The sequence below is a fragment of the Bubalus bubalis genome, chromosome 3 (genome assembly GCF_019923935.1).
Source record: "Bubalus bubalis isolate 160015118507 breed Murrah chromosome 3, NDDB_SH_1, whole genome shotgun sequence".
Lineage (NCBI taxonomy): Eukaryota > Metazoa > Chordata > Mammalia > Artiodactyla > Bovidae > Bubalus > Bubalus bubalis.
The window spans coordinates 92,690,039-92,714,696 of record NC_059159.1 but is presented as its reverse complement, the minus strand read 5'-3'; the positions used below and the strand labels follow the sequence as shown (position 1 = coordinate 92,714,696).

General features: G+C 37.8%; 1 protein-coding gene across 13 annotated transcripts in view; it reads right to left on the bottom strand.

Annotated features, from left to right (window-relative positions):
* The window catches only part of NFIB (nuclear factor I B), a 483,650-nt gene that overhangs the window by 69,950 nt on the left and 389,042 nt on the right, over nt 1-24,658 (bottom strand). For all 13 annotated transcript variants that reach the window (XM_025281515.3, XM_025281510.3, XM_025281512.3 and 10 more), the window contains one exon: nt 1,472-1,540. In XM_025281515.3, the coding sequence (XP_025137300.1) occupies nt 1,472-1,540 (69 nt within the window). The remainder of the gene's footprint in view (nt 1-1,471; nt 1,541-24,658) is intronic.

Below are 24,658 nucleotides of genomic sequence, written 5' to 3'. Positions count from 1 at the left end.
AGAGCAACACACACACACAAACACAACCACCCACCTTCAAACACTCCCTTCCTTACACAATGCCATTAAGTGGTAGTAAGTCACTCAGGCACGTTCCTTTCCAAATTAAAAATAAACATAAAAAGTTCAAATATTGCAGTCTTAGCACAACATATATTGATTAGGAAAAACACAGACGTCTCATGGCCTTGGTCAATGAAGTAGACCACCAAAATCCTCTTGCCTAGCAAACATGAATCCAATAGACACAGGGATACAGGATATGAAGTTTTGGTCACTTATACTACTCCTTAGTCAATAGATGAAGGCAGAAGTATTGGGGGCATAATATTTATCCACTGCAGAATTATGTCAGAAAGGATGCTACTAAAGTCTTAAATGTTTATTTACAGAACTCTCTGAAACACAGGCTAGGTGCACAAGTCACTTCAGAAATCTGTATTTGAGAAACTACAGTTCCAAAGACAAAGTCACCTATGGCATTGGAGACTACTTCACTGAATGCCATGCTAAAGTACTACCTACACTTAGCCTCAGTAACTCATTTGTTTTTAATTCTTTTTGGATCATCATAATTCTTGTTCATGACCTCTGAATTTGACCCAAGTGAAAAACACAGCTTAAACAGGGACCCAAGTGGCCCTACATCATCTGAATAAACCATTTCAAACTGTGACACTCCCTATCAAAATGTCAGGTGAAAATACAGCCATCAAAGGTACATAAATAAGCTAAATCAAAGAAGAGAGCAAGTAGAAATGAGTCACTCCCTTCAGCATAATCAATGAGATAAGAACAGCCTCTTACATATATCTGCAGACACCATAATAACAACTAAAAGAGGTGATCAAGAAAACTTCCTCCTTGCTTAGTTAGCTGACCAGGTAAACTTACTTGAGAAAATTCTCCTCCAGGCTGCCAAGAATGGTGTCTCAGGTGAGGTGGCCAGTGAAAACAATTTGACATTGTTTTGGATAACAATGCTTTCTATCTATATCCAACTACAATCTGCAAAGTTAATTTCTGCATCCCTCTACACTCTGCCTGTTAGCGTGTATATCCTGTACATCTCCAAGCCCCCACCAAAATGTTAGCAAAATGAAAAAGCACTTATCTACAGGAAACTTATGTGGGTTATCATAACAACACTGAGTACATTTAATTAATCACACTTCCTTTGATATAAATGACCATCTATGGTCACAGAGTGAAGAGTGAATTAAATGAATACCAACAACACAGCAAGCAGAACAAACCCTAAATTATTTTTGTACTACAAAAAGTACTGATTTAAATGCAAATATTTCAGAAAGCCAGACAAATTAAATTCATTTGTGAAATCAAAAGTTAAAGATTTTAAAGCTCAAATTCTCCTAATACACAGTTCTCTTCATACTGTATTTCACTTTCAAAATACAAAACATTTTAAGTCATACTGTATAATTAAATAATAAGGAAAGAATATACTTACTTCTAGATACCCTCACAAGTTCTGATACATTGAAGACTCCAGATTTTACAAAACTATCCTCAAGGTATCCTGAAAATAAACATCAAGAGGAAAGAGATCAACATAAGCAGGAAGCAAATAAATGATTTAACACTAGAATTCACTCAAGTGTTTCAAACCAAAGGTTAGACTAAAAACCAAGTATGCTTACAACAAAGACATGTAAAAACAAAATGCTTGTGAAATGCAAACTGGGTCTTTTAAAACAAAAGTTTACACTTTAGAAGCTAAATAATCTCTCAGAAAAAAATTTTAACTTTTCAAGTATACAAGGCAATTGGTATGGGTTTATTGCCATGGCTCATGCATAGGGAATGAAGGTTTAGGGGCCCTCGGCCAGTAGCACCTGGTAGACTAAAGTCCAATCATTTAAAAAAAAAAAGAAGAAAGAAAGAAAAAGGAAAACCACAACCACAATTAGCACCTTGTTGGAATTACTTCAAAGATCTCTGGAAACCACTGTTCTTTAACAAATCCTTCCCTGAGTAAAGAAAAGTGAGTTGCTGTTACCAGCCCTCCCACCTTTGTTCCCGTCCTGAATCACACAAAAGCAGAACCAGTACACAGAGCAAATACTTCACACGGACCCATTTCCGTGCACCTTTAATATACCTCACACAATTTCACTGCTTTCTCACCCTGCTGCCACTCCCTGGTACTCCATTTCAAAAACAGGATCCTTTTTTCTGGCAAACAGTGGTGAGGCCAGACTCCAGGAATGCCTCCTGACCCTTCAGGGACCTCCACCGGTCAGGAGCCAGAGTAAGTCAAACAGGCTTTCTGGCTGGCCTAGCTCTGCCCTGGCCTGGAGATGGGACTCTCACCGACTGTCCTGTCTCCAGGTTCTAGCTAATGAGAAGTTTAATGGTGGTGAGGAGGGGAAGAACACCTCAGGTAGATGGAATATGGCTACTCATTCCATCTACCTGCTGCCCCAGGGAGAGAATAAGTGTGAAAATCCTTGGTATTTAAATGCTTCCAGGAAAAAACTCTAAATTCCAAGAAATGGCAATTTGATCCAATGCTGCAGAACACTCTGGGGCTGACTCAGAGGTTGATTTAGTGTAGGAACGACAGGCACGAGTGGTTTAGCAACATGGTCCACTCACGTCGAAGAGCTGGGCTTTGACTCTTAACTACACTTTGCCACCATGGCATCCTGGAATAATTAATCATGGTAATAATGAACTTACAGAAATTTATAATAATAATTGTCCTGGAACATTAGACTCTTTGTGCCTCAGAGTTTCCATTCATATATTAAAGATAATATCAATAAAATTAGCTACCTTACAGAGTTATGCATAAGTGAGATAAAACTATAAAATGCAGAGTAGGCACAGATTAAACATCACCAATAAATTAGGACTGGCTCATGGAGGCAACAATCATGCACACACTGAAATATGCACACTGAATTCCAGTCTCAAGATAACTATAAATAATCATTTAGAAACTTTACCAGAATGAGAGTCACCACCCTACTTTTTAACCATACATAGCATGAAAAGACAGAAAATCATTTACTTAGTACATATACGTCACTGTTGGGAATAAACAGAGGAGCTGTGTATGTCTGAAGGCTGTCTGAACACTGTTTTATATCCATCCATTCACCTTCTTTAGAAAAAGAATAAAAGAATGAGAAGAAATTATGAGATCTCAGCTGGTGATAAAACTCAGGTCTCATATTAAATCATTACTTTAAAAAAGATATACGTTTTTAAGAGGATAAGAACTAAATGTCCCCACTTAATGCAGCTCTATTTTAAGAAACGCCTACTTCTCGAGCAATTAATTTTCTGTCAGGGTGAATTCATTTCAGTGATTATTGAGAAACTTTCAGATAGATACCATTGTACAAAGTGCTAAAAGCCATTGAGACAAAAAAGGACATCAACTCCCGCTCTGTAGTTGGAGACAAAGACAGTTTTAATTTCTGACAGGTTATCATTATTGTTTTTGTTGCTCTAAAGTATAATAGCTTACACTGTACTTTATGTATAGTAAACATTTTACATATGACAAGTACATTAAATATAGAGACTTTACTTATCATGATGACAGCCTGTGTGCTTAACCAATCAGACAAGGTTATTCGCTCTGTAAAGGCCCACCCTCATGTCATTTTCACATAGCTGCCTCTGACCAGAAGGCCCTCTATCCACACTCAACTCTTAGCCTTCCGTGTCCAGCTCAGCCACTGTCCACCCCATAAACTGCTTCTCCACCGTCCTCTCCCAACCCCTATGCCAGCTACAATTGATCTTTTTCTATATTCACAGAGCACCTGGTTTGTACTTACTCTACATCACTTTGTACATTCGAGTTTTCCAAGATAACTGTTTTCAAGTCTTGTGTTTTTTCTTATTTGGGGGAGTGACTGGGTTTTGTCCATCTGTTTCTCCCCTAACAACTAAGTCAGAGCCCACATATACACTAACCAGTAAACGCTTGCAGAAAAAAACTGTAAAATTCAACTTTTTGAAACACGGTCACAAATGCATACCTTAATAATTTTATAACAATGAAGATAAAGATAGCTTAAGACTGAAGGATAATTTTACTGATTCTTGTTATTCCCTGGAATTTGTTTGCCTAGGAGTTTATTTAAGTTATTGGGCAGGATGGGAAAGTGTAATGATTACAGGCAGATTATATCTCTAACTTTGTTGTGTAACTAATGTACAACTTTAGGCATTTAGTATAAAATAACTACCAAGGCACTAGGAGTGTCCAAACAGCTCACAGATATTTGTAAATTGACGAATGAGTGAATAAATGGTAAATATTTCAATTTATTTATATAAATTATTCCATGTGTACCTGAATGCTGGGAAAGATTGAGGGCAGGAGAAGAACAGAGTGACAGATTACGAGATGGTTGGATGGCATCACTGACTCAAGGGACATGAATCTAAGCAAACTCTGGGAGATAGTGAAGGACAGGGAAGCCCGGGGTGCTGCAATCTATGGGGTCACAAAGAGGCAGATACGACTTAGTGACTGAACAATACAGGCTAACATTTCAATATATAGATATTATCTGAAGTTCATTTCCTTATTACTCCAGAGTAGTCAGGACTCTATTTGCTTCTTAGTTATGCTCTGCTGCTGCTGCTAAGTCGCTTCAGTCGTGTCCGACTCTGTGCGACCCCAAAGACGGCAGCCCACCAGGCTCCGCCATCCCTGGGATTCTCCAGGCAAGAACACTGGAGTGGGTTGCCATTTCCTTCTCCAATGCATGAAAGTGAAAAGTGAGAGTGAAGCCGCTGTACTCATATTCATTAAGATGGAGTGATGTGTGGTCCATTAGGAACCAAATCCTAAGGCAGCAAATAGCCATGTCAAGGTAATCCTACCAGGAGGAAGACAGTAAGACAGTCACACACAGACAGACATGATGACTATCCCATGGAAAAGGGAAGACAATTCAGAATGTTGCAGGATGCTTCTCCACTCCCTACCCCCAATTCCCCGAGTTCCAAGGAATTTGGATCTACAAGGAAAACTGAAAGAGCTGTTTTACTAAAATGGTGAAAGGCATTAGAAGTATGTCCAAACTGCTTTGGCACCCACAAGCAAAAATGTAACATCATAGGTCCCACTGGGCTCCACTCCTACATGGGGCATAGCAAGATAACAATGACCTTATGTGGGGCAGGGAGGGGGGTTGGTGGGAATCAGCCAACTGGAAGCCTAGGAGAGACACCTGAAGCAGACAGCTGCCCCCTTCATGCATCTCTGCATGCAGCACAGCCTTGACAGTAAATAGGCATTACCCAAGATGAGGCAGCCTAAAGAAAATAAACAGTGGATGATATGGTACTTGGACAGCTAATTGTGCTTGCTCATAAGTATACAAGAGATAGTACTTAAGGGCTCTGGCAAAATAACTGGAGAGGATCACGCAGCGGGTCATGAGCCCTGCTATACAGTATAGAAGGTAAGACTCAGCAAAACGCAGGTTCTTGCTGTTAACACAACCCCATCTGTAACCTCCAGGCTGTCGGGGCCTTCTAAAAACATGGCTTGCATGTGTTACATAGACCACTGTGAATCTAGAATAGCTGCCAGAAAGGCCAAAGATCTTAAAGCAATTTGGAGACATTCATTTAGCAAACTCCCTTTATCTACCAAAAGAAATATGAGCATCTCTGAGACAGAGCAGCTGCTTAATGGTTACAGAGCAATATTACACAACAGCTTATGCCAGGAAGCAAAGAACAACTTAGCATTTATGTGATGCTGTATTTACACTACATGTATGCTTTTTAAAAAATAAAATTGAGTAGGAAATAAAGACCTTTGCAAACTGAAAATTCTCAAAGGCAATATCAAATTATATTATTTTACACTTTTTATTTTTCTCTAACAAAAGCAACAATAAATCACTACTCAGAAGTTAATATAGTGTTTAACCTCCTTTACAAACAATAACAGAGTGACACAATGGCATATCTAACTGCTAATATCTCAAATTATAATCAGCACCATTTAAATGTTAAACAACATTCACACAGAAAATCCAAAGGAAGACTGATAATGGCTCATTTTTATGGTCTACTGTGTTCTATTCTTGAAATTAAAAAAAAAAAAAAAAACACAGAAAGCAGTTATTAAATTCATGAAAGCTGTCTTAGAGTATTTGAAGGACTGTTAATGTAGATGGTGGATTAGACTTATTCTGCATAGTCCAGGAACTGTTTTTTTGGCTCAGTAAACAGATTTGTCACCCAATAAGAAAAGTCCTAGAAAGGAATGTGAAACCTTGCAAAGGTAATAATAACCAAGACACGCCAAGCTACAAAAATCTTAGAAAGCGTGAGTCCATGCCAAGTTCACAGTTATCCTCAAGTTGTTACCATTTTACAGATGAGGAAAGTAGTATCTAAACATAGGGGGTTTCCCAGTGGCTATCAAGACCCCTCCCCCGCTATTGCATTTAAGAATTCTCATTATGGATAGGAAATTGGATAGGAGTGTCTCAAAAGCCACTGAAACGCTTAGATTCCACTTTTTCTTATACATGGCTGTTATCCTGTTAGTTTCCTCGCGCTGTTAATTTGCAAAAAGAAGAGGACACTGGATATCTCACAGGCATGCTCCAGCTGTGGGATTCCAATTGTTCACTTCCTTCAACCGAGTGTAAAGATGCCTAAATCCTTTTGCTAATGGATGCAAAGGGCAAGAACACTAGATTATTTCTTACTAACTCTTTGCTGATCTTCCTAAAACTTCAGCTACGAAACCTAACAGACTGGTGATTTTCTAAGACAGGGCTCTCTTCAGTTTCCTAACTGGTCTGAACCGTCCATGGTTAAGGATGGAAACTATGATTATAAAATAGATACACTAATTATTGCAAAGACAATAATTCTCTGCACAGAGACTGAACCTCAGCCTACAGCTAAGGATAACATTTTAGTACTAATTTAGAATGAAGTTTGTGCTTCGATATGAAATGTAAATCCCTGATGGTTATTTACATGATCTGGCAGAGAGCTTTACTGACTTTAACACACTCTGATAGTACTACATTACTATATTTTTTTATGTTTGTTTAGTTTTTCCTTCCAGTCCATTAAAATTTTCCCTCATATATAATACATAAACATGTATATTTATAAAATTGATATCAAATTTAAATAAATGCATATTCTGACTTTTTCTAATTAATATTGTATCTTTTCCTTTAGATTAAATAGCATGATTTCAATGCCTGTATCCTATTATACTGCATGGCTGTATCATACTTTATTTGACCACTCTCCCAATGTTTGGCATTTTAGGTTATTTCCCATTTAAAAAAATATTATAAACAGCACTGCCATTAACATCCTTGTACACAAATCTTTGTCAGCAATTCTTGTGATTTTCTTAGGCTGGAGTTCCCAGAAGTGGAATTACTGGGTCAAAGGACATAAACTCTTTTAAAGCTCTTGGTAAAAACTGTCAAGCTACTTTCCATAAAGGTTTTTGCCAATTTATATTCCCTCGGGCAGATCATGAGTGTTTCATGTCACCTCCCTGTTGCCAGAATTACATATCAGTCATACTAATGGGATTTGTTTTTAATTGTGGATAGTTGATAGAGAAATTAATCTATAAATTTCATTAATGCTATAATTTTCACTAATTATAATACGGTAGGATTTTTTCAGAGACATACTCATTATTTCTTTGAAGAGAACATTCAAATACATGTAAATAATAAGAGTGCTACCAGGAATATTTACTCATAATATTAACAAGAATACTTATAGAGTTTCACAGTTAATAATAATTTGGCTATTCATTGATGATTGATTCCTTTCTCAGCATCTGACATATTCACTTATTTCTAATTTTCTCAGAGTTTTTTAAAGTTTTCTGATCAGAATAGTTATTATTATTAAATGCCTTTTTGGTCTTGTAGAGATTATCCTTTTTATCCCTTACAGCATTTCTTGTTGTTACATATTATTGAATTCTTATATTATCTTTGTTGGTTCATGGTACATACCTCTTTTAATTTACTGTTGAACTGGTTTATTGACAGTTTCTTCCAAATTCCCTATATGTAGGTGGGATACTTCTGTGGGAATTTTTGTATTTTATTTTCTAAGCTTTTATATCAGGGTTATATGTGTGCTTCATAAAACGGATTGGATGAGTCACTATCATTTATGAAAATAAAATACAAAAAGTTGAAAGTCTAGAAAATCTCACTGGTAAAAAATCATCTTCCCAGAATCTGTTTCAGCGAAGATTCTTAGACAACTATTAGTCTTTCAAGAAATTTATTCCTATTGTCTGGCCTTGAAACAGTATTATTACAAATTATTAAAGAAAATCAATTTTTGCAGGTTTTTAAATTTCTTAGCACATATACTTTATGATTAACCAAGTGGACTATGTTTATTTTTACTGTATTGACATTATAGTAAAATAAATATTACATATTGTTATAATATACTATAATTAATATAATTATATTAAATTACATTAAACTATACTAATAAATTAACTCTTTCACTTACTATGTAAACTTAAGGAAAGCTAAGCAATTGTTCTATGCCCCCTGTTTCTCTTCTTTAAAATACAGATGATAATCATAGTACCACTACATAAGTCAATATGTATTATTTTAAGTCAGGCTGTATTATTATTTTCAAATAATAACAAAAGAGGTATTTAATTCTAAGAGTAGGGAAAAGGAAGGTAGAATTGTACAGTGAGGAAACAAAATGTAATAGGAGCCAATCAAGACAGCCAAAATTAGGATATAAGATGTAAAAATAAATGATTAGTATAAAGTAAAATAGGAAGAATAAAATCAGGTATATCAATCATTACAACAAGATTGAACTGAATTATCCAACAGAGAGCATTAGATTAACTAAAGCAAACAAAATCTAGCTATTTTTAAGGAACATACTTAAAATGAGAATAAGAACAAAACGTTGAAAATAAAATAGTAGGCAGAGAATTTCAGCAAATTAAAAAAAAATCAGTGTCAATTAACAATGGTTAAGATGCAATTTAACATGAATTACAATAAACAGGATAAATAACATTATTAATGAAGTACATAATTAATGAAGAAGATAAATCACATATCTCACATTCACCAAAAATATTCTGGAAAATGAATAAAATGAAAGCCAATAAAATACAAGAAACTTGATAAAAATATAGTGAGAATTCAGAATACATCTGTCTTAGATGTGAACATGACTGTTAGATAAAGACTCACTTTCTATCATTCAAATACAGCTTATACTTTTTTGGTATATCCACAGACATATTATAAAAATTGATCATGTTCTTTACCAAAAAGAAAATGTTAACAAATTCTTAAAAGCAGAGAATTTTTTCTGGCCATCAGGCCATTATGTCTCATCTTTAGCAAATAAAACTAAAGCGAAAAAAAAAAGTGACCATATCTTCTAACCACATGAAAATTATGAAAATAAGTAATGAATCAAATTATTCACCATAGAAAAACAACAGAACAATCCAAGAAAAATTAAAAAGGGAATTAAAGACAAAAGCTGAAATTAATAATATGGAAAAAAGAGGAATATTTAAAGCAAAAAAGGAAATAAGATTCTCTAAAAAGTTAAAAAAAATTAAAAATTTAAAAAAAAAAGTCAAGCAAAACAAAAAAATTATTTACAAGCTTCAAGTACAAGAATAGAAGGGAAACATAACCATAGAAACCAAATTCATTAAAAGAATTATGAGAGATTAAAACATGTAACTTATTGACTTTGAAACTTAATTGGGCAATTATTTATGAAACTAGAAGTAACCAAAATTCAGCAAAGTGGAACCTGAACAAAACAATTTGTACAGTGGTTCCCAAAATTCGCTGATCATTTGAAGCCCATAGGGTTCTTGAAAAACAATTTATGCTGGTTTCCACTCCCAGCTATTCTGATTTAATTGGTATGGATGTGTCCCAGACATGCAGATGTTCTAAAAGTTCCCCAGGTGATATCAATGTGCAACAAAATTTGGGGACCATCATGCTAGTCTCTTGTTATTCAAAATGTGATTCCAGAACCAAATGCATTGGCATAACCTGAGAGCTTATTAGAAATGCAGAAGCTCAGGTTCCACTGAGATGCTTAGAATCTTAATGAGCTCACGTGCACTCTAAAATGTGAAGATCCTAGGACAACTTAAATAAGTATTTTAAAAACCACCTTTAAAAATGGCATCAGGTACAGATGGGTGCACAGCTAGATTTGAGCTATCCTTTACCTTGCCTTCAAATCTCAATGCTATTTACACTCTCCCAGGCTGTAGAGACTGAGAAGGCAATGGCACCCCACTCCCGTACTCTTGCCTGGAAAATCCCATGGACAGGGGAACCTGGTGGGCTGCAGTCCATAGGGTTGCTAAGAGTCGGACACGACTGAGCGACTTCACTTTCACTTTTCACTTTCGTGCATTGGAGAAGGAAATGGCAACCCACTCCAGTGTTCTTGCCTGGAGAATCCCAGGGACAGGGGAGCCTGGTGGGCTGCCATCTATGGGGTCGCACAGAGTCGGACACGACTGAAGCGACTTAGCAGCAGCAGGCTGTAGAGAATGATGACAAGCTACCTTACGAAGAAGGCTCTCTCATAACCCTTCATTAGGACAGCAAAGTTTAAATAACTAAACTTGCAATGTCCCTTATCAAAACAAAGCAAGCAAACAACCAACCAAAAATCATGCAAACATAAATGCCTGTTATGCATTTATGCAAACATAAGTTGCAGCTAAATGCAACTTTGAGAATCCTAGATAAAACTGAATGCATTCAATTCATATATTTAAATTGAATATAATACTGTTATCAAAAGAATGATATGCTATATTATCATTAGCATTTATTTCAGAAATGAGGGTAGTTCACTGTCAGGAAATATATCCATATAATAGAGAAAAAAATTAAAAAACAAGCAAATGACAACAAAGAACAACACATGATTATGTCAATTGAGGCTGAGAATGTATTTGACTCCACAAAGAGAAGAAGGCTTCCCTGATAACAAATCTAAGAGATAAAAGCAAACAATAGAGACTCTTCAGCAAAAGCCAAAATAAATTATCCTGAAAGGACAAAATCAGTCTGCCATTCTTAGTTATCCAACCTCTTCAAATTTCTTCCTCTTTTCAGTCCTTAAAAATGTAGTCTGTAATAAACCAGTAACAAAAAGGCAAATATTGTATGATTTCACTTAGGTGAGGTGTCTAGAGCAGAAAAACTCCTAGAAACAAAGAAGAATGGGGGAAGAGAGAAGAGAGAGTTGTTATTTAATGGGTACAGAGCTTCAGTTTTGCAAGATGAAGAAGTTCTAGGGACTGGCTGTCCAACAAAATGAATAAACTTTACACTACTGAACTTTACCTTTAAAATGGTAATTTTTATGTTGTATGTATTTTACAATTAAAAAATAAACATGATCTGCAATTTGAGACCCAGATAATTGTTATTGTTATTGATATTGATATTCAAGAACTGCATTTTACATAGGAAATTATGTCTATAATCTTATTTACAATACTTGGCTTGCATGCTAAGTTGCTTCAGTTGTGTCCAACTCTTTGCAACCCTATAGACTGTAGCCTGCCAGGCTCCTCTGTCCATTACTTAGACATAAATTTCTATTTATTATTTTCATTATTAGTCTATTGGGCTTCCCTGGTGGCTCAGATGGTAAAGAATCCACCTGCGATTCTTTAGTTACAGGAGTTACAGGATATTTATAACTATCAGTATATATCTATGGATTTTCTCTTACTAATTTTTTTTTCTTTTTTGGTGCATCACTTTGTCAACTGCAACAAGTTTTCAAGCAAAATTTTTACAAAGAAAATGAGGGACTATTTTTTGAGACAACAAATAATAAAGACTATATTTATATCACCTTTGACTAGAAATAAAACTCCTCAAACATTAAAAGAAATTCAGGTAACTGTTTTTCTCCAATCTCTACAAGATTCTCCTTTCCACTTATGAAATACAAAAGCTGCAACAGCATAATATTTAGATATTATTACTATTGGCTGGGAATATCAGCCTCCTTAATTGGCATATTTAGATCATTTTTAGCTCATAAAAGTTTTCTTCATTTGTCCTTGATTCTATTTCTTTCCTAAAATTTCTGATTTTTTAACAAGAAAGCCTCAATTAATGTTTGATTTTCTATTCTTCCATTATAAACCTTTTTCCCAATTTTAACCTCTCTGCTCTTTTCCTGTGCTTTTGGAACAAATATCTCAAGTTTGTCCTCTGTATCAGTGATTATTTACACAATATCAGCTACCTTTTTTATTTTTCCAATCCAGATTTTAACTGTATGAAACCAGTTTTAGTTTTCCTGCTAATTTTTCTTAACTCACATGATGTTCTGTTCATTGAAGCTCTTCTTTCATCTGTTTTTCTTTCCTCTTACATTTTATGTAAGCCCCTTTTCTAAGAAAATAAGATGTTTCTCTGAAATTTTCTTCTAGTTCTTCATTTTTAAAGATATGTTCTTCTGGATCTTAATGATAGACCCTTTCCCTCGTTATTCAGTATTTTCTCCAAGGACATGGTTGTTTACTTTTTACTTACAGGGTACTCAAATTTAGGGTTGTGCTTCAAAAAAAGCATTCAGTTTTTAGATCGAGATGGAGGGCTGTAGCATTAACATAACTGGATGTGGATTCTTTTGTTATCATTTATTAGCTGGATAAATTTGATTAAATTACTTAATATAAATAAGGAATAATGATGATGATAATACAACAGTGGCTACCATTTACTGTTATTTGCCAGGCCCTGGCACTTTAAACTCTATTTCAGTTCAATTTTCAGGCTTTTTTTTTTTTTTTTATTAATGACTCTGAATAAATACTTAAATTCTCTACTCCCCACCCCCTCACATCCAGTTCTCATTTGTGAAATGGGAATAATGATAGTAATGTTGAACTCAGAGATTTGAAGTGACTATTAAATAAGAAAGTATATATGAAGTGTTTAGGGTTTATACCGGAGAAGGCAATGGCAACCCACTCCCGTACTCTTGCCTGGAAAATCCCATGGATGGAGGGGCCTGGTGGGCTGCAGTCCATGGGGTAGCTAGGAGTCGGACACGACACGACTGAGCGACTTCACTTTCACTTTTCACTTTCATGCATTGGAGAAGGAAATGGCAACCCACTCCAGTATTCTTGCCTGGAGAATCCCAGGGACGGGGGATCCTGGTGGGCTGCCGTCTATGGGGTCGCACAGAGTCGGATACGACTGAAGCGACTTAGCAGCAGCAGCAGCAGGGTTTAATACACGATTATTTGTAATGGCAGTAGTAGTATGAGAAACCGTAGAATTTCTAAATCTAATCAATTTCTAGTGACTGCTGGTCCTTCATCTAATGAACCTTTACTATAAAGCAGAGGGCCATTCTCACCCCACTCTAGATATGGAAGATCCTACCCAGTAGTACATGAAAACCCTCACTTTCTGTAATGCATGGTTCTGGAAGGACAGATGGGAACAAGTTTACAAAGGGCCTTCTCTGTTGTATTAAGGAGTTAGATTCTAGCACAGAGTGGATGATTTTTGAAGGATTCCTGTTAGGAAAAGTAATCAGACTGCGAGATGCTTTCCTATACTCTTCACTCCCTTTCTATACCTCATTTCTTAACCCTGTTGTTCTCTGGGTTTATAGTCTTTTAAGTTGATATAGAAAAAATGCTCTGAACCTAGGGGATGGTAATGCAATAGAATCAAACTTAAATGTCTTCAATTTCTCAAGGAATCAAACTTCTATCTTTCATGAATTAAAAGATATGAAAAACTTCACTTTTTAGGTTCACTCGAACTATGCTAGTCATGTAGTTATAGAATAAGCCTCTAACATTCTGTCCTTCAGCCTCAGTTTTTGTGTGCTTAGAAAAAACTGTTCAAGGCTTTATATATCCTCATGGAAGTTTTAGTGAATTGTGGGATAATCTGAATGAGAAATTAAGCCAGAAAGGTAGACTTTATGTTAGATAGCTAATGATCATTATTTTGCTATATGCCTATAAAGACCTAGCATGAAGTCTCACTGCTGCTGCTGCTAAGTCACTTCAGTCGTGTCCGACTCTGTGCGACCCCATAGACGGCAGCCCACCAGGCTTCCCCGTCCCCAGCATTCTCCAGGCAAGAATACTGGAGTGGGTTGCCATTCCCTTCTCCAATGCATGAAAGTAAAAAGTGAAAGGGAAATCACTCAGTCGTGTCTGACTCTTAGCGACCCCATGGACTGCAGCCTACCAGGCTCCTCCATCCATGGGGTTTTCCAGGCAAGAGTACTGGAGTGGGGGGTGCCATTGCCTTCTCCGGAGGACATAAAGATAATTTAAAAATCTTATTATAAATTTACAGAAATCAATAAAACATTTGGTATTGGCAAAAGACAGACAAATCAATGAGATAGAGCAGAAACACACACATAAATACATGGCTTTGTATATTTGATAAGTATTCATTCTCTTCATTTTTATATACATAGATATATATTTATATAATAGGTAGATATGCAATTTATTATATGTCAATTATACCTTAATAAAACATAAATAAATTACCTCTTTAATCTACAAACAATGGGGTTAAAATTTTTAGAAAGTAATATTTCCAAAAGAATCACAAATGAATAAGGAATAGTCAATGCAGTCAGGAAAATTTTTGAAGATAATGACTCCCATTAGTCCTGCAATTTTCACAACTTCTAGAAAGCTACCTTACCTGCTTACGCATTCATGATCATATAAACTCTAGGAACATTTTGATATTTATACCAAACAAAAGCATGAAATAGCAAATAGACCTTCTCTACAGTTCATCAGTTTGGGAGAAGAGAAAAACTGGATCCATCTGAGACTGGTATCCTGAATCAGTAATGATATTAGAGCACTACAATGCTCTGTCTGATACATCCCTACGAAATTTACCACCAGACATGCTACACAAGTTAGGAGTTCAGGACGTCTGTCAGTCAGTCAGTCATGTCTAGCACGTAGCTTACCTCCAGGGCAGAAGAAGCTCACCATGACTGTCTCTATGAAACACTCTGCTTTTCCTGACTTAGGTCAGATTCTGGGGAATGTAACCTCAAGAACAGGTTAAAATGTATTTAACCTATTGTTGGCCTAAGCCTCTATTGCATGAATCTTGAATGCTGCTGAACACTGTCTCTGGCCAGGCACTGCCTTAGATACTGGGTTGACAAATACAAATACAGTCTTCACTTGAAGGTGTTCAGAATCTACTAAGTGCAAAAGATGAGTACACTGTGATGACGGTGTCATTATTGTAAACTGTACTAAAGAGAGTGTCTGGAGAAGTTTCACTGGTGAAGCACCAAGGGAGTACAGGCAGAAAAACACCACAAAGACAAAGGAGAGGCACATGGTGAATGCAAAGACTGGGTGCAAGGTCAACGTGGGCAATGGAAGGGCGAGCAGAGGACGCACCATTATGGGCTGCATTCGATGCCTTGGAAAGATTAGGTTTAGCCTGGAGTGGGAACCTTTAAGACAGACAGGGGAGGAGAAGGAAATAATCAGATGCTCACATTCTACAGAACACCAGGGCTCATTACAGAATGTATCACAGGAACTAAGACCCAAGGCAAAAATACAGTTACAGAGATTAGGAAAATTATTTTAAAAATCTAGGTGCTCTAGTTAAAAGAACAGAGTGTCAATATTTTCTAAAATAACACATGAAGATTCAGAACTTACAAAAATATTTTGCCTTCCTCATCTGTTATAAGAGTAACCTCATCAATGATCTTTCCTTGTCTCTCTGCTTCTCTTTCTACATGCTCTCTCAAAATTTCATGGATAGTCCACTGTTCACCAGTCAACACTAGGTAAAGCAATGGGTTATTTCCAGATGTCGACTAGGGACATATTAAATATAAAATAGCAGAATGCTATATGCTAATATGTCAGCAAATTTGGAAAACTCAGCAGTGGCCACAGGACTGGTAAAGGTCAATCCTCATCTCAATTTCCAAGAAGGGCAATACTAAAGAATGTTCAAACCACCAGACAACTGCACTCATCTCCCATGCTGGTAAGGTTATGCTCAAAATCCTGCATGCTAGGCTTCAGCATTACATGAACTGAGAACTTACAGATGTCCAAGCTGGGTTTAGAAAAGGCAGAGGAACCAGAGATCAAATTACCAACATTTGCTGGATCACAGAGAAAGCAAGGGAATTCCAGAAAAACATCTACCGTTGTTTCACTGACTATGCTAAAGCCTTTGACTATGCGGATCATAACAAACTGTGGAAAATTCTTAAAGAGATGGAAATACCAGGCCATCTTACCTGTTTCCTACGAAACTTGTATGCAGGTCAAGAAGCAACAGTTAGAAGTTTGTATGGAACAATTGACTGCTTCAGGATTGAGAAAGGAGCATGACAAGGCTGTTTATCATCACCCTGTTTATTTAACTTCCATGCAGAGTATATCATGAGAATTGCTGGGCTGGATGAATTACAAGCTGAAATCAAGATTGCCAGGAGAAATAGCAACAACCTCAGATATACAAATGATACTGCTCTAATGGCAGAAAGCAAAGAGGAATTAAAGAACCTCTCGATGAGGGTGAAGGAGGGGAGTGAAAAAGTCGGCTCAAAACTCAATATTAAAAAAACTAACATCATGGCACCTGGCCCCATCACTTCATAGCAAATAGAAGGGGAAATGGTGGAAGCAGTGACAGATTTCCTCTTCTTGGGCTCTAAACTCACTGTGGATGGTGTCTGCAGCCATGAAACCAGAAGACGTTGGCAGGAAAGCTATGACAAACTTAGATAGTGTGTTTAAAAAAAACAAAGACATCACTTTGCTGACAAAGGTCCGTATAGTCAAGCCTATGATCTTTTTAGTATTCACATACAGTTGTGAGAGCTGGATCATAAAGAAGGCAGAGCGCCGAAGAATTGATGCTTTCGAACTATGGTGCTGGAGAAAACTCTTGAGGGTTCCTTTGACAGCAAGGAAATCAAACAAGTCAATCTTAAGGGAAATCAACCCTGAATACTCATTGGAAGAACTGATGCAGAAGCTGAAGCTCCAATACTTTGGTCACCTGATGCAAACAACTGACTTATTGGAAAAGACCCTGATACTGGAAGAGATTGAAGGCTGAAGGAAAAGACAGTAACAGAGGATGAGATGATTCAATGGCATCACTGATGCAATGGACATGAACTTAGGCAAACTCCAGGAGACAGTGAGGGACAGGGAAGCCTAGCATGCTGCAGTCCTTGGGGTCATAAAGAGCTGGACACAACTTGGAGAGTGACCAATAATGAGCAGAATACTTTATTATGTTCTAATAAAAAGGATCATTTATTCCTTGCTTATTTATTTATAAAACATTGTTCAGTTTGAAAGAATTCAATTCAGAAAATGACTGCAATCCAAAACACTAAACTTTGAAACTAAAAATCTGCTATACCTAAAACAGTGCCACAAAATAAACAATGGAGCCAGTACATCATGTCACTCATCACTGGCACGTGCCCGTGACCTCTGTACCTCACCAGAGTAAGGGCTCTACTGAGACAGAATGAAGCTCAGAGAAATGCATATCTCATACCATTTGCCATGTGACTTCCTTGTGCCAGACTTCCCTGGGGCCTCTCTTCCTGGATTTCCTGAGATCCCTAACCCCCAGATTACAACACACCCCTCTACCCAAGTCTCTATCATAGCTTTGAGTTCCAGACCTTTTTCTCCTAATGGCTCATAAATACTTAAAAAAGACATAAAAATTGCAGCTTTACTGAGATATGATTCACATACCATTTTAAAGTATACAATTTAGTAGTTTGCAGTATATTCAGAGTATATCTATCTAATTCCAAGTCATTTTCATCACCTTAAAAGGAAACACGATACCCATTATCAGTTATGTGCCCATTTCCCTCAATACCTCTAAGCCCCTGCCTTTATGGATTTGTCTATTCCAGACAGGTCATATCTGTGGAACCTATGATGTATATATTTTAAAATATATATCATATCATTGCTTATTTCATGTCATTAACAAGTGTATGTGATGATTTTAATGATGATACGATCAAATTTGAAAGTCAAGTAGTTTTTCTGTGTTCTTCCTCCTGAATGCATTGGGGACATGCATGTGCTCAGGTAAGGAGTAGGGGTGAGGAAGGGCTGTATCTATTAGAATCAAGAGTTGGAAATATCTCAGTGCAAACAGGAATGTGTCCCTAATTCTACATAAAAGGAAATGAAAGAGTGCAAGGTCCCTGAAGACCAGCACACAAGCCAAAAGACCCCAAAAGATTAATAACAGCTTTGAAAAACAAAACCTAATTTTTTTGTTAAATTTGTCAACCACTAATGATATTATGTATTGGGTTGGCCAAAAAGTTTGCTCAAGTTTTTCTGTGACACTGTATGGAAAAGCCTGAATGAATTTTTTGGACAACCCAATAAAAGCCAATAAGAGTCAAATTACCACACAAAAGTATTTGCTTAAGTTACTTGATACCTTGATACTTTTTCATAGTCACAGAAAAAGGAATGAGGTTTTAGTTGATTTGCCTAATAACTTGAAAACACATTCTTCAATCTTATGAGGTAGAAACATTAAAATCTAGGGGGGTGACTATGTGTATATACATACATATACACGTATATACATATATACCTATACACATATACACTCACACACACTTAGTATTTTATTCTGCTTGCAATATACAGAACTGATCCCTTTTCCAAGCACCATGCTCTCATATGCAAGTTGGGGTCCCCTGGGTGCCTTTGTATAAGACGATCCATGCAGTGAGCTTAGCTTCTGCAGAGTTCAGTGATTTTAAGTAGCCTGGAGCAAGTCCACTCTCTCTGTGATACTGAACAATTTCAACTTTCCAGCTGTGAGGAGGAAAATGCTTTGCATTATTAAATTGTAGCCATATGCTGTAAAAGCCGACCTTGTAAATACGGAGAGGGAAAAGAATTTAAATTGAGAGGAAACTTCAGATGCAGGCAGTCACTGTATAATAAACGGAACCTGAGATACCTGAGTGAAAGGTCCATCGCCAAACTGCTAGGGGCAGAAGGCTGAGCCACAACCTAGCCGAGGTGAGTCATGAGGGAGACCGCTTTTCACACAGGGACTCTAGCCCTGCCTGTGGGGAACCTAGACACTGGGCAAAGAAAGTGAAGCGTGCTTTCCAAAATTTGACAAACTGCAACTTATATAGGTGCAAGGCCTCTTCAAAGTTTTCTGGAAACAGATGCAGTATAAAGTAAGTGCATGCACGCAAGCTAAGTCACTTTAGTCGTGCCCAAGTCTTTGCAACCCTATCGACCATAGCCCACCAGGCTCCTCTGTCCATGGGATTCTCCAGGCAAGAATTCTGCAGTGGGTTGCCATGTCCTCCTCCACCAGATCTTCCCAACCCAGGAACTGAACCTGCATCTCTTATGGTCTCCTGCACTGGCAGCCAGGTTCTTTACCATGAATGCCACCCAGGAAGTACATAAATTAAGTGCCTACATCAATATATTTTCACTTGGACTCTATGTTACCTTATGATGATATTGTTTCATATACCACAAGGTCATTCTATGCAATTATAACGTGAGGAGCTGGGAAAAAACAAAAGCTTGAATAATTAACCATAGCCCAAGAACTAGTGCTTTCTGTCACAGTTTTGTGAAAGGAAAGTAGTTTTTAGGTTTAAATCACAGTTGTGACTGCGTACCAAGTGGGTCTCCGACCCATACAAACAAAGGTAAAGCACATGAACTTCAAAAGAGGGAAGGGAAAACACAACGGAGGTGCTGAGGTCCAGCCGCTGTACTACCCTAGCAGTGAAGCCTTCTCCTTCACCAATGCTCTGATCCCACACCTCAGAAACTCAGCTGACATCTCTCCCCAAGCTCATCACTGAGGCATGGCTTACTCGAGAGTCCCCCCCATCATTTCCTTACCACCTGCCCACTGCCCTTTGGCGTGGCAGCTACAGCTGTTGAAACTGCCACCAGGGACTCAAGTGTGCTTCTCTCTGTGAATGCCAGGGGACCCAGACTGTCCTGCCAAGTCATCTCAATACAAAGATTTTTCCTTTCTTTCTCTTCATGGCACACTCACCAATACTTAGACCAAGGCCAAACTGTTCTCATCATTCACAAAGCAATGTACCACAATAAACTGTATTATCCATCAGGGGTAAGGAAAGAGAGGCAAGGACAAAGGTGCCAATAATGCAGTGGAATTACTACTGATTTAAGCTCTTGACCCATGAAAAAAATGAGTTAATTTAATTTGCCAATAACTAATTGGGACCTTGGGCAAATCACTTAACCTCTCCACACTGTTTTCACACATAGAGAATTGGACTAGCCATGGATAAGCACCAACAACCTGTTTTTTGGAGTCATGTTTCCAAGCATGTGTTAAACAAATAAATATACTGAATTACAGTACTAAATCACCCATTTTAAAATGTTAGCAGTTTCAGGGGGGTATAAACAAATTTAGATAAAACATAAAGCAACAATCATAATACAGGTAGGGCAGCCCCACTCTGCCTGGGACAATCCAAGAAGACATATGGAATGGTGCGGACAAAAAGGATGAACAAGAATTCCTAGGGTGGATATGGCAGTCCTGGAAGAGAAAGGGCAAACCACGTGGATGAAAGGGAAAGGAAAGGAATCTGATATACTTGCATTTACAGCATTTAAAGTCATGACCTGGAATATGAGTATATAAGGAGCAAATGGATACAGAGAGGATGAGAAAGGATCCTGAGAGAGAACTTAGGGATGAGTCCAGCCAAGGGTGTCTGTGGAGATTCCAGTGGCTCTTGCGGAGATAAAATCTAGCAGAAAAGAAAAGGAATTGAACTTTGGAGCTGTTACCCAGGGGACACAGGGTCCAAAAAGTCCAAAATGTGCAACAAGAAGTTGGGCACTTAAAACATTAGGAGAGAGACCTGTTCCAAAGGCATGTATCTAAGAATAATGAAAGGTGAAGGAACTTAAAAGTCACAGGGGGGATTGAAAACAGAGAACTAAAGACAGAAATCTGTTAATCAGTAACTAAAAGAAAACATTGTGGTTCCTGGATTACCAGGAAAAGGCCCTGTTTTCAAGAGCACAGGCAACAAAAGCAAAAATAAACAAACGAGACTGTATCAAACTAAAAGACTTTGCGCAGCAAAGGAAACAATAGCGAAAAGGCAGCCTACAGAGTGAGAGAAAACAATTATAAACCATAGCTCTGACAAAGGGTTAATCTCCAAAATATATAAGGAACTCCTACAGTATAACAGCAAAACAAAACAAAGACTAGGGCTTCCCTGATGGCTCAGACAGTAAAGAATCTGTCTGCAATGAAGGAGACCTGGGCTCAATCCCTGGGTAGGGAAGATCTCCAGAAGGGAATGGCTATGAACTCCAGTATTCTTAACTGAGGAATCCCATCAACAGGTATGGCAGGTATAGTCCACAGGATCGCAAAAATGTCAGATACAACTGAGCAACTAACTCATACACAGCATAATAGCAAAACAAACAAAAAAGACAACTAATAACCTGATTTAAAATGGGCTAAGGACTTGAATAGCCTTTTATTCAAAGAAGATATACAAATGCCCAACAGGCATACGAAAAAAGGCTCAATACCATTAACTGTTGTGAATTCCAAATCCAAATCAAAATAAGATCTCACTTCACATTCATCAGGATGGTGGCTCAGATGGTAAAGAATCTGTCTGCAGTGCAGGAGATCTGGGTTCAATCCCTGGGTTGGGAAGATCCCCTAGAGGAAGGCATGACAACCCACTCCAGTATTCTTGCCTGGAGAATCCCATGGACAGAGGAGCCTGGTGGGCTACATTCCATGGGGTTGCAAAGAGTGGGACATGACTGAGCAACTAACCACGCACATTGTCAAAAAATAAAAAAAATAAAATGATGATAAGTGCAGTGGAGAATGTGGAGAAACTGGAATCCTTGCACACTGGTGAATGCGAGTGTGAATGCAAAACGGTACAGCCATCATGAAACACAATATGAGTACTCCTCAAAAAATTCAAAGCAGAATTATCGTATAATCTAGCAGTCTTCAAAGAGATACCCACACTCTCATGTTTATAATGGCCAGGATGTTGGAACAACTTAAATGCCCATCAACAGATGAATGGACAAAAATATATGGTATATGCATGGTTAGTCGCTCAGTCGTGTCCAACTCTTAAGACCTCATAGACTGTAGACTGCCAGGCTCCTCTGTCCATGGGATTCTCCAGGCAAGAGTACTGGAATGGGTTGCCATTTCCCTCTCCAAGGGATCTTCCCAATCCAGGAATCAAACCCAGGTCTCCTGCATTGCAGGCAGACTTTTTACCAACTTAGCTACAAGGGAAGTCCATAAGTTATATACATACAGCAAATACTGTTTAACCTTTTTTTTAAAAACAGGAAATTTTGCAGTATGCAACAACATGAATGAACGTTGAAGACATGATGCTAAGTAAAATAAACTAGTCAAAGAAAAACACCTACGTGAGGAATCTACAATAGTTGGTGTCATAGAATCAGAGTGGAATGGTGGTTGCTAGGGGCCGGGGCAAAGAGGAAATAGGGAGTTACTAATCAACAGGCAAAAAGTTTCAGTTAAGATGAACACACTCTAGAAATGTGTTTTACAATACTGTTTCTAGAACCACTTAAAAATTTCTTAAGAGGGCAGACCGCATGTTAAGTGTTCTTGGTGAACTACAAGTTTTTAAAAAATTAAACCAAGGGAAAAATTTTTCAGTAGCACTAAGCTAAGTCGCTTCAGTCGTGTCCAACTCTGTGCGACCCCAGAGACGGCAGCCCACCAGGCTCCCCCGTCCCTGGGATTCTCCAGGCAAGAACACCGGAGTGGGTTGCCATTTCCTTCTCCAATGCATGAAAGTGAAAAGTGAAAGGGAAGTCGCTCAGTCATGTCTGACTCTTAGTGACCCCATGGACTGCAGCCTACCAGGCTCCTCCGTCCATGGGATTTTCCAGGCAAGAATACTGGAGTGGGGTGCCATTGCCTTCTCTGTTCAGTAGCATATCATCAATTAAATCAAATGTTCAATAATACGGAAACAGGAATAGAATGGAAAGGAACCACACTGGATTCAGGTCATAAAAAGTGAATTTAATGAGAATCATTTCAAGTAGGGACAGAAGTCCAATTGTAGAAGGTAAGTAAAAATTTTAATCTTTTATATTATGTCATGAAAAAGAAGAGCAAGATGGGTCACTTGGTTGAAAGGGGTTGTCTGAATGAGGGCCAAAAGATCTAATTTTTTTTAAGTAAGAAATAAGTTTCCAGAAAGGAGTTAACAGAATAAGGGAGTTATACTGAGAGGAGCAGGAAGAGTAAGGGATAGAGAAAATCTTCAATGGAGAGAGCTTGTAGCTTGTATGTAAACGCAAGTAGGAAAATATTTATACAAGTGAATATAAGATACAAAGTGTTGCCAGTGGGAGAGTAATCTCAAAAGATACATTTGTACCCTTTCTCACCTCACTATGAAAAACTATGTAACAAAATTTCATTCCACATTTCTTGTCATGCCAAAAGGCTTAAGGAAAAAACTGACTACCATAAAACCATACTTCTATTCTGCCTTGAGACTTGAAAATATGTTTCTCTTGTCTCTTTGATATAATCTCTAATATTCTATTCTTATGCATCTTATCTTGATCTGTAACTTTATGTCATCTGAAGTCTTTAGGGGAGTGCAGTGTAACAATTTAACACATTTTTACTGGGATTCACATCAAATTGATACTTTCTGCAGAAAGTTCTTGATAAACCCAGCTGGAGAGAAAGTAGAATGAAAAAGTCCTCCCTTTTACCTTTCACCAAGCACCTGCTACTTGCCAGATAAGCTCTCCCATTTAATGCTTACAACTGGCATGAGTGTGATTGACTGCTGAGTTACAGAGAAGGGGGCTGATCTGGTCATGCTCCTCATGGCCCTTGTGATCACTGGAAAACTTGGAGCCTTGAGGCAGGGGAAATTTGTAATTCCATTAATTGTTATTTCCACTTCAGAAAAGTGTCTGACTGCGACTGCATGGACTGTAGCCTGCCAAGCTCCTCTGTGACCCCATGGACTATAGTCTGCCAGGCTCCTTTGACCCTGGGATTTGCCAGACAAGAATACTTGAGGTAGCCATTCCCTTCTCCAGGGGATCTTTTCAACCCAGGGATCTGACATGGGTCTCTTGTATTGCAGTCGGATTCTTTAACTCTGACCCACCAGGGAATACACTCCTTACAATGGCTGGAAATAGTAACTCACAACTTCAAACTCCATAACACATGAGTTGTAGCACTAAGTGATACTAGCTTTTCACAATATGTGTAAAATATTGTATGTACTTATGGACAGAAACTTTTGAGACAGCAAGGTTCATATGCAAATCACTTCTGAATCTTCCACAGCATCTAGTCTAGTGCCTTGCAAAAAACAGATGTCCATTAAATATCTGAGGCTAAAAATCTACCTATAGACAGCTCTTTCAAGGCGGTTTATTGTTCTTGGTGTGGAATGGTGCAGGACAAATGGCTGTCTCTACTCATATAGA